This window comes from Symphalangus syndactylus, chromosome X (assembly GCF_028878055.3).
Source record: "Symphalangus syndactylus isolate Jambi chromosome X, NHGRI_mSymSyn1-v2.1_pri, whole genome shotgun sequence".
Lineage (NCBI taxonomy): Eukaryota > Metazoa > Chordata > Mammalia > Primates > Hylobatidae > Symphalangus > Symphalangus syndactylus.
In genome coordinates this window covers 21338627-21350766 of record NC_072447.2, presented here as the reverse complement: position 1 = coordinate 21350766, position 12140 = coordinate 21338627, and the positions used below count along the sequence as shown (strand labels likewise).

General features: G+C 40.5%; 1 protein-coding gene across 14 annotated transcripts in view; it reads right to left on the bottom strand.

Annotated features, from left to right (window-relative positions):
• The window catches only part of STS (steroid sulfatase), a 352626-nt gene that overhangs the window by 229995 nt on the left and 110491 nt on the right, over positions 1 to 12140 (bottom strand). For all 14 annotated transcript variants that reach the window (XM_063635331.1, XM_055269311.2, XM_063635339.1 and 11 more), the window contains one exon: positions 11321 to 11744. In XM_063635331.1, the coding sequence (XP_063491401.1) occupies positions 11321 to 11744 (424 nt within the window). The remainder of the gene's footprint in view (positions 1 to 11320; positions 11745 to 12140) is intronic.

Here is a 12140-nt window from a genome sequence, read left to right as displayed (position 1 = left end):
AGAAAACAGGACATACTACTGCTTAGATGGAAGAACTGTAATTGTCATCCTAGCTGATGACTTACATATGAGCATCTCTACCAAGCCATGTGTTTGGCTCCTTCTAAGAGAAGATGCCCTTGAGGAACCCGGAGGAGCTGAAATGGAGCCACAGTATGTTAGAGAGCTTGGCCACACAGCGCAGACTGTGAAGCCTCCATCCTACTTATTATGGGGAAAGTTTACTCACACCTGGGCAAATTGCACCTCCTTCCCCAGAAGCAGATTGTGTTCCCCTAAACTGGCTTAGATTCCTCAAAACGAACATGAAATTACAGTCTTTGTGTTCCTAAATAGAGAGTTACATTATGTATGAGAACAATCTCACTGCAATTTCACTCTCATCTGTTCTCCCATTTATTTTTAGATTTAAAGTTAAGGAAAATAGATAAGAAAGCTTAAAAAGTCAATCTCCCAAGCACAGTACATGGTCATACAGGATGTGAGTGACAGAATTTGCTGAGAACAAGGAGCTATTGCATGGATTGAAATGCCCAGCACTGAGCTCCAGTCCAGTTTCAACTTGGATTCTCCAATTTTGGATAGCAGTCCTCTTGCTCAAAAGCTAAACAGAAAAAAAAAAAGAAGAAGAAGAAGAAGAAAGAGACATCCATCAACATGATTGGCAGGATCATAAAATTGTGGCATATTAAAATGTGAGGTGGAAATAAAGAGATAAATGACAAAGATGATACAACCGGCAAATAATAAAGCCTGAAATAAAAGCTGGTTCATGAGGACTGAAAGAACAGTTGAGTCAAAGACCTGAGCTTCAGGGTTCAATCAAGGCTACAGAACATGACCTTTGTCTTGGAATGCAGGGGAATCCTCCATAGAAGGGGAGAAGGGAATTAATGTGTTTATTATCAAAATTCACATTATTTATGGAACTCGTTTTCTATCATCTCTCTATAAAGCAGTGGTTTTTCATCCTATGGGGTGACATCAGAGATACCAGCATCTTTATGTATACTCTGTGCATCGAGTAGAGTTGATCAGGTTTGACATACAAAAACAAACAGAGAAAAGCATACTTGGCTTGCAAAAACACTGTTCCAAGATTTACCATCCAGGAACAGAAGTGAAATCAACGGTGCATGGGAATGTTGGCTAGACAGACATAAATCAACTGGCTTTCCTGCACACACCTGGGGTGTAACTGACAGCCTGTGCCCAGGTGAAGGAATTCTTGCTTTGTGATATCCTTTGAGAGACCAGGAAAGACCATTTGCTTCACACCCAGGCTCAGGAAGGAGATCTGGGTTTCCCTTCCTCTCTACGACCTTGAAAGCTGAACGACACATCAGCAAGTTGGTGGAAGAAAGATTTCTCAATAACAGCTTAACTCCTTTTTTATTAGCTGGAGTACTTCAGTAAACAACTCTTCTGAAAATTTATTGCCACTGTCTTGCACACTGTGAGAAAAGATAGAACTTTTAGCTACTACATGCCTGCGCTCCATTTGTTAAAAATACAGAAGACAGCCGTGAGCCTTTCCAGCAACATGTAATCATTCCAATCTCAGAATCAAAAGATTTACATTCTATAGAGGCAGGAGTGAAAATTCACGCAAGAAGATAGCTAAGGCATTTTTTTTTCTGTCTGCCATAAAGTATACTTTTGATGGTCTTCAGAATAATAATCTTCATCTGAGTGTCTGACCTTTATTATTGTAGTATTGTTCCAATTACAGTGGGCATAGGGAATAACGGGAATGCAAATAGGGATGTCTGTGAATGCCTTCTGGCTACCTTCTGCTGCTGGTAATTAGAGTATGGCATAAATCAGATAGCGGTATCAACAGTCGCCGCCCCCCAATCCCCACGAAGTTCATGTGACCACCTCTGCGTGCAGCAGGTGGATTTATACATCGGCTGTTCATGTATTCCATCTATGAGTTTTGTAGTTATTAAGCAAATGTTCTGCTGACACACAATACCAGGCACTAGAAATATAAAGAGAGACTGGACCGGACCCTGCTATCAGCAACCCACAGTTCAGACGAGAGCATTGACAGCTAGTCTAAGCTGTCTTAAATGCCCCACTCAGTGCTGCAGAGAATGAATTCAGAGAAGGAGAACTTATCTCAACCTGGCAGGGGTCAGAATTTGCTCCCAGAAAGAGGTAGCTTTCAATGGTTCACATAGCATGACAGCGTTTGTGAATGCTTTCCATAAACATGTAGGCTTTTGAGCTATTCACAGGTATGATATTCAGAGATACAGAAATGTATGGCTGGAGAGGCATTTCCAGGGTCAGGTCTAAGTATTCTTTATCTATGCCCCAGTGAGTTGGGAATGCCACGGACCCACTATATCTAGTATGGCAAAAGACGAACATCCCTCAGTACCTGTATTGTTACAATATCCTCAGCCTGAAACCAGAGGTTCATTCAAAAGAGAAGCCCTCCCCTCCCTTTTTTATTTTCAGAGACAGGGTCTTGCTCTGTTGTACAGGCTGGAGTGCAGTGGTGCAATCATAGCTCACTGCAGCCTACAACTCCGGGGCTTAAGAGATTCTCCCACCTCAGCTTCCTGAGTAGCTGGGACTACAGGTGTGCACGACCATGCCGAGCTAATACTTCCTGATTTTTTGTAGAGACAGGGTCTCACTATATTGCCCAGGCTGGTCTTGAACTCCTGGCATCAAGCAATCTTCTCACCTCAGTCCCCCAAGTAGCTGGGACTACAGGCACACACCACCATGCCCGGCTAATATTTCTTTATTTTTTGTAGACACAGGGTCTTGCTGTATTGCCCAGGCTGGTCTTGAACTCCTGAGCTCATGTGATCCTCCCACCTAGGCTTCCCAAAGTGCTAGGATTATAGGCATGAGCCACTGTGCCCGTTGCCCTCATTTTTAAATACATATCCCATAGGCCCACAAAAGTTAGAAACAAATCATGTGTTATCTACAGTTATTGAATAATGTGACTCTTTGATAATTCTTTAATTATTTAACTTCCATTTTTGAATGAGCATCTGTGTGTGTCCCTGTGTATTGCCCTTAATGTTTAATCTGATTTACTTTTCTTACCATGAATTACAATCAATATCACCCCATTCCTTTCTGGCTTACACTCTTATCGAAACTAATGAAACCTCCTAAAGATCCCTTTATTCAAAAGACACTTTGAGCCAAATCACAGCTATTCATCACAGCCACTTACACTGGGGTCCAGCTGGAAATGGGAGAGGCTAGGCTGGAGGCACCCAATAAATGCATTTCAGGATTGTGACTGTGCCAAATGGTGACAGCAGTACATAGACCGGGACAAAAGGTCGTATCTTCTTCCAATAATACATTTATCAGCTGTCATAGATTTTAGGGAATTATGATTACACAAGCAATGCTTGTAGAGAGGAGTATTTATTTATCATAAAAGTACAGACCATAGGAAATGGTAGGAGAGATTCTTCCCCATGGCTCTCCACTAAAGGTATAATCTTTTCATGTAGGTGTTTCCCCCCAACCCCTTGATTACTGATACTTTCCATTATGCTGATGTCTTGGTGTGTTTTCTGTGGAGAGTTGTCAGGGAGCAAGGTTTATTGTTTTCAGAACAGGAGATCTTACCACTGCGGGAAGTCAGAGATTAAAAACAGAACTCTACATAATTTCCAAATTTTCGATTTGTTATCCATAAACCCTTTGCTAAAAAAATTAATTTATAAAGAACAAGAGTTATCCTACACTGAGCTTGACTAAAACTTATTAGCTTTTATTGAACTTCTAATTATAAGATCTCAAAATATACATACATATATTTAATATATTGAGACAACTTAATAAACTTCAGCCTGGAGAACCTTATACTAATGGCAAATTCCAGATAATCTATAAATCCCATAACTGTATAACATACTATACAGATTATGTAGGTGTGTATAAAGTCATTGCCATTCTTGGAAATTTACTGTTCGAAGTGAGCATGTACATATCTTCAGAGAAAAACACGAAGTGATTTACCTAAACTTAAATATTTTTCCTAGCAATGAAGCACTGTTTCAATGAATTCAGAGAAGAGGTCAACATATCTGGTTTTTCACAAAGCAGAGTGACCAACATCCATCTCTTTCTATTGAAGACATAAAACATGAATCTCATTCTACCCACCAGCATGACACCTTTTTAAAAATTAGCCTTGACTTGAACTAAAGAAAAAAGCTGTTTGTGAATAAAATTAACTTGCTACATTCACCCATCCTTACCCTTTATTTTCTTTTCAGAGCATCCAGGTACTTCTCGATTAACATAGTAATGTTAACACTACTGATATTCAAACTTATCTATAAGAATTAGAGAGATGCATTCTCCTTCCTTGAGCATTGGACCTAGATTCCTTCATCTGGAGGAAGGTGTCGAGACACTCATACAGTGCCCTAATCTTCTTCCAACTAATCCTCACTCGGACTAATCCTCACTCAATAAGTCTACCGCACTAGAGTAGATGGAAAAGATTCCCCCAACTGTTTATGAAGCATTCCAAAATTCAAAAGGTTGAGCTAGTTCTGTTTAAATTCAGCCTCTACTCTTTATTACCTGTGGAGCTTTGTTCATTCAAAGGATTTCAGCTTCAAAGTTTCTCCACAGTAAGACATCTATTTACCGACCTCATGAGGTTGTTATGTGGTGTGAAGGAAGCAATGGGTGTGGGAGGTGCACAAAACAATGTGTGTATCCACAGCACCTGACGTATAATTGGCAACCATTCCACAGTGTCCATTACACTTGAACATGTCCCATTATGTGTTACCATTTCTACTTTGCACCTAAGTTGGATCTGTTTTGCATTGCAATGAAGACAGGGATGGCAAAACCCAAAGCTGTGATAATGGGATGACCCTACAGGGCACATACAGAGAGTTGGGTATCTCTAAGAAATTTATAGTTCACTCCTTTATGCAAGAATAACAAGGATTTCTGGCTAATTAAAGTGTATTCAGGATGACCCATCTCCTGAATTACTATACAGCGTATAACATATGGTGAGCTAATTACCCAGCTCTCTAATAATAGAAGCATCTCCCCCAGATAAATTTATCCCTGAATGAGTCAATTAGGGTAAGGGATTGTGGAGTGGATGGTTATATATTCTAAATCATCGCTCTCCTCAACTTGAAAATATGTGCTTGGAATCCCAGGCCACAAACTGGGTTTGACTAAGTGGACCTCATTTGCAAGAATCACAAACCAATGAAGCATCTTTGCCTTATGCCTCCTTGTCATTCATACCCTAATATTGCAAGCTAGCATCTCAGGAGCAACCCTTGAGTATAAATCATATCAGTAACACAGTGTAGAGAAAGGCTATAAATTTTAGAAGTAGGAGTTTTAAATCATTTTCCTCACCACCTTTGACAGATGAACTGAGAAGTAGCTGTGTACAAATATATCTGTGTGTGTGTGTGTGTGTGTGTGTTAAAATATCTAAACAAGGCACCAGTTGCAACTGGAAATTTTTAAATTTGAAAGCATTTGAGTAAATTCCACTAATACTACCATTGCTTTGATCAAGCATTCCTTTTTCGGCTGCTGAATAACCTCTACCTCCATTTCTCACAGAGGTGGTAAGACCTGGCTAAATTGCTCAGGATATTCTGGATAATGAAATAACACATATAAATGTGTCTTCAGACATTGAAGAAATGTTTTATGAACATGGTGGTGTCACCAATGTTAGGATTCTTTGGTAGCATACCAAGGCTATTCTCTCAGGACTCTTGGATATTATATTTTGTGAATCAGATAACTAAGCTAACACAGATAGACAGCTCTACCCAAGGATGATTGTAACAATGTGCTTTAAATCTTTGTATCTTCAGATAATGTATGTTAGAAGCTGTTTGTGAATGGCATCACAGTGTACAAGATGCTAGCATTTTCACTAATATTAACCATGCTGTGAGTGCTCCAATGTGGACAATAGCCATCTACACTAGAATCACCTATTTTAAAGAAAAAATCCTTTTGTTGTAATTCAATAACCATCCCTTCAACTTTGGTGCTGCCAGAACATCTTAAATCTCTAGTTCTAAAAGAAAATCTCAGCTCTCTAATAATTAGAGATAATCAAGATTAACTTGTCAGGCTTCAATATCCTCATGATCAACAAATTTGTTTTGGACCCCTCTCAAAATTATATACCCATTAAAATGACTTGTAATCATATGAATATTTATATACCTAATAGATTAAATAATTTCTGTCAAAATACATGTCACACAAAGTGATTCACCCTGGAAGCCAAGTATCGTTTCTGACTATCCATTGTATAATGGACGCTGTATTAATCTCCACCTTGTCTGGTTTTGAGAGATTTGTGGTAGATGAAGACTGATATAAGGATGTCCAGCTTTCCCAGAAAAAACTGTTGTTTTCTGCCTTAAATAGACCGGCCCGAGAGTGCCGCTCCATCTTGGAATGGCTGTGCTCCTGTTTATCAAACACAGTAAAGCTTGCGCACTAGGTAAGAGCATGGTCAATCATCTAGACTGTGACTCATTGATACATCATGAAATTAATTTAGTTCCAAAACCAGATTATTGCCAAAAAAAAAATAAATAAAATGGGGTAGAAAATATTAGGGCAATCACCCTAGTAAAAGAAAGATCATTTCCATAAGCTTTTGTTTCAATCACATATCTATGTGCATCTTACTAGAGGATGATATAACTGAATGATGTATCTTATAAAGTTCCAAAGCTTTTACATGAGATCACCTGTCAGCATCACCTTCCAGAAAAATCTAGGTGACAAATAATTGCAGTGTTTCTGCACAGTAGCCAAAGCTCATACACGTATACGAAACCCAGTGTTTCTTAGAGTGTCCTATGAAACACCCAGTTTAGAATGTCTTGAGAAGCTTATTAAAATGCTGATGCAAAGTCTCACTTTGGAACTACTCTGTGACAGTCCCTAGAGTTCATCTTGGCCATCTTCAGCTGTAATAAGTACCTCTGGGGTTTTCCTTATGCAAAGTCTGAGGTATCACTTGTCTACCCCTGTAGTCCTGGACTCTTCCCTTTTCCCTTCTTTGTCTACCTGCAGGAAGTCATAGTGATCCTATATTATATGCCACCACACACTAGGCTAGCAAAGGCCACCCTACAATGCATAGTTCTGAACCAAGCGCCATGCCCAGCAGGCAGGTGGCCAGCCCTGCAATGCCTGCATTTGGCTGTGTGGGCTGACCACAGGCACTGATAACTCTGCAGTATCTCTGTACAAATAATACTTGAAATAAATGTTCAGGAGTGTGACTGACAGCTTGAACTCTTCCTTCCTCTCTTAGGAATTGCACGACATCCTTCACCATGCCATTTTGCTGTGACCAGAATCCGATAGGTTTCTGCAGTCTCTGGTGCCTGGGTAAGACAGGCTGTCAGCATGGGCATGACATGATGCATCTATGATTACTCACAGATCCCAACGTTTACCGAGGACAGGCACCCAGACTACAGGCATATTGCCCAGGAACGACTCATAACCCCTCCAGCATGTGCCTGTCAGCCCAAACCTGTGAAAATCATGACAAATAGCTCATGTCTTACCTGAATTCTGACAGATCTATAAATAGTTGCTTAAAGGACTTTTAGTGGCTATTATCCATCCCTGGGCAGAAAATTCTTTATTCTTTACATTAATACTTGCTGCTGCTGTACATGTATATCTCCTATAGCTTCCCTTGGAAATCAATTTCAATAATTTATCTCTTTGTAAGTTAAATACATATGTGTGTAAAGCACACACACACATATATATACACACACACATATATACACACATATGTATTTACACATACATATATATACACACACACACGCAACACAACACCAAACTATAGTTTTTCTTTACTCTATTTTTCTCTGATGAAAATATTAAAATACCAATAAGCAGTATACTTCACATCAATGCTTCAAGTACAGACATGCATCATATAGTGACAGGGATATGTTCTGAGAAATGTATCATTAAGCAATTTCATCATTCTGCAAACATCGTGCAGTGCACTTACACAAGCCTAGATGGTACAGCCCACTGCACACCCAGGCTACATGGTAGAGCCTATTACTCCTAGGCTACAAACCTGCACCGCATGTGACTGTACTGAGTGCTGCAGGCAACTGCAATGCAATGACAAGTATTTGTGTATCTAGACATATGTACACATAGAAAAGGTACAGGAAAAAATACAGTATAAAAGATACAAACGTGGCCGGGCGTGGTGGCTCATGCCTGCAATCCCAGTACTTCGAGAGGCCGAGGCGGGTGGATCATTTGAGGTCAGGATTTCGAGACCAGCCTGGTCAACATGGTGAAACCCCGTCTCTACTAAAAATACAAAAATTAGCTGGGCGTGGTGGCACGCACCTGTAATCCCAGCTACTTCAGAGACTGAGGCAGGAGAATCACTTAAACCCGGGAGGGGGAGATTGCAGTGAGCCAAGATCGCACCACTGCACTCCAGCCTGGGCAATAGAGCGAGACTCTGTCTCAAAAAACAAAAAAGATACAGACGTACAGCTGCAAAAGGCAGCTCCATTATAATCTCATGGGACTTCTGTCATACACGTGGTCCACTGTTGACCAAAATATTACTATGCGGTATATGTCTGCAATCCAAATTTTATAATAAATTAGCCCCTTTAGTTTACACCTATCTATAACCTTGGGCAAATTCCTTCAACCTCCACTCACATAGCTGTAATATCAAATAATTCTTTTCTAAAATTCCAAGGCTGGTGTTGATTTTTCTCCTGGTGTGCCTACCTTTTTTACTTACAAATATCTGTTAAATATTAATTTGCCTAGAGTCTGCACTAACTAGATGTTTGTTCACATGTTCTTTTGTTCTTTTGTTGCAGAGTATGCCCTTTCTCTCAGCTGTTCATGAGGTTTCCATGGGGCTTTATTAAATGTCAGTAATTTCCAAACGCAGTCCTCTGTTCCAGGTTCACCCAAGCACTGTAGCTTTTATCCCTCTGACATACTTAGCTTCTCATAAAATTTCATCTGAAATATTCCTCAGCTTTAAAACAAATTTGAAAATCACTGCTTGCAGTAGGAAAATCACTGCTATATGTTCAGCAAGGCCGTTTCATTTTCTTCTTCCTGAAGACATGGGGAGACTGCCTCTTAGCCCCGTGTCAGGTCAGGGTGGAGACGTGGGGCCTGGTCTACATGCTGACCCCTGGGTCAGTGAAGTAACGAAAAGCCCCCAAGGGACCCTTCAACTCTTTTCTCCTGTGGATGCTATTGGGAAGGCCATCTATTGAGATGACAGAACCACAAGATACTAACAACCTGGATCCCTCAGTCTCCTCATGGAGCAAAGCTTCCCTAGAGCATCACCCAACCAGCAATAGATTTTGCATGGGCAAGAAACAAATCTTCAAGTGTTAATCCACTGAGATTTTGTCAGTCTTCACTGACAAAAACAGAAACTGGCAGCAGAAGTGGGATGTTAACCAAAATAAAAATTTAAATTGTGTGGTGCTCCCTCAGCCGTTGGGCAGCTAGTACATAGAGTACTCTCTGGAGCCAAGTCCCAGAGGCTGAAACTGAGAATACTTAAAATGACCAATGACCAGTTTATATATTTCACAGTTAAATGACAATTTAGATTTTAATAAAATCTGTTGAAACTGAGAGGTGGTGTGAACTATAAGAACTAATCATTCTATTTGTGTCTCCTCTTTAGAGGGAGGAAGTGATACTATCAATTGCAACTTTTGTGTAAGTCACTTCGTAGTCTGTTCAGACAACCAAACCATATGTGGGTTTCTGTCAGAGTTGATGAAACACTTTTGTGATACCAGAGAGATATACTAAAATACACCCTATGATTTATCTATTGCATAATCCGTGATGTTGTGGGTAGCAGGACGCTGTTGTACCTCTAGGTAAATGGGTTGCTCCTATGCTGTTTCATAACTGGAAGAAGAGAGTGAGGAGAACCACTGCCCATTCCCAATCTCCAGTAAAGCATCAACTCCATGCACACAAGATCTGGACAGAGGAACACAACATCTTCCATGTGAGGAAATGACAACATAATTTTCATAGAGTACGTTACCTTTTACCTTTCTCACCAGCCCTAACTTACGTAGCTTCCACATACCTTAACTATGTATTTTCTTCTTAGGCTGAGCATATTTACTTGTTTTTAAATTAAATCCCTAATATACTTTCCCTTCATCACAATAACTTCCTTTTCATTGTCATTCATTGTCCAATCCAGAGATAGATTTTATAATTTTGTGTCATGCATTTAATTGGATGACAAACCAATATTACCTATATTTCCTCTGTCTCCTTTATAATTTTTGAATCACCCTCCAAACTCTTTTTTAAATCTCCCATAGAGTTTAAGTCACCATAAAGACCAAACGTCTGATTTTCAGATGAACTTTCCATTTCTCTTTAGAGTCCTGTCCTCCACAGTTACAAGTGGAACAAAATACTTTTATTTGCTTGTTTTGAATAGCAAGTGTTCTTGACATAGCCTCTATATAATATCTACTTAATTATATCTACTTAGGCTCTCTATATTATGTATTATAATATAGATATATATTATACCTATCTGTGTAATTCAGGAATGCTGTCTGCTCCACTGTTGATGGTTATTCCATTTACAGATTGCAATCCCCAAAACTATAAAGTCAGTGGGGCCTGACAGACCCAAGAGACATCATCCACTTCACCCAGTTTACTCACAGAGCTTTTTGTTTTGCTTTGTTTGCTCAGAGATTAATCCAAAATATTTTGGATCTTTCCACATTGTTTATATCACAAGGACAACCTATAAACGAAACATAAGCCATTATCTTGCCTCTCTTGATGGCCACATTTGAAAATTAAAGACCAGTGGGGCTGGGTACGGTGGCTCACGCCTGTAATCCCAGCACTTTGGGAGGCCGAGGCGGGTGGATCACGAGGTCAAGCGATCGAGACCATCCTGGCTAACACAGTGAAACCCCGTCTCTACTAAAAATACAAAAAATTAGCCGGGCGTGGTGGCGGGCGCCTGTAGTCCCAGCTACGCGGGAGGCTGAGGCAGGAGAATGGCGTGAACCCGGGAGGTGGAGCTTGCAGTGAGCCAAGATCGCGCCACTGCACTCCAGCCTGGGTGACAGAGCAAGACTCCGTCTCAAAAAAACAAACAAACAACAAACAACAACAACAACAACAAAAACCTGTTGGTTCTTCCACCTCCACGAGAAATAATCCAGAATGTTTTTTAACAGGCAGCATCAGAGGACAAGGCAATACCCACCGCTGTATGAACTGGGCCGCCTCCACGGTTAGCCTCTGGGTGAGATTGTCATAGGACATGGGCTGCTGAATGATCTCGTAGTTCCTCATCATGAAGCAGTTCAGGGGCCGGAAGTAATGAAGGAAGCCCAAGAAAAGGGTCAGGATTAAGGCTGCTAGGAAGAGAAGGCTGAAAAAAACGCCTAGAGGCACACGGAGTAGCCCCAGACAATTGAGTGCAGCAAGGGTAAGGAGGGTGACCCCGACGATCTGCAGGGGGAGGAAGACCAGCCTCTTGAAGCCCGTGGTGAAGACGCTGCCCTCTCCCGGCTTGCAGTCTCTCAGATTGGTCAAGGAGATCCCATAGAAATAATTGAAGCCGTGATGTAAAGGGTGGTGACAGAAGTCAGTCTTGCTGTGACAGCTCATCCCAAGGTGCCATTTCCCTGAGAAGACAAATGGGGGATCACTTCAGTCCCAATAAACACCCTGATTCCAATCCAAGCTTCTGTTCCTACATGCTGAAAAGGAGGTTCTTTCTATTTCATGAAGCTAGCCTTCCCGCTCATAGGACCCTAAAGTTTTTCACTTTTTTTCCCCCACAAACGCTAAGGTATTACCTACTCACTCTACCAGAAAATAAGAACTAATTTAGCGATTCCAACAAAACAAAACAAAAAAACAAACAAAATCTCAACCAGATAAAAATCCTCTACTCACTCTACCAAGAAATAAGAACTAATTTAGTGATTTCAACAAAACAAAACAAAACAAAACAATAACAACAACAAAAAACCCCAATCAGATAAAAATCCAAAAAGAAAACTAGCTAATATCTTTAA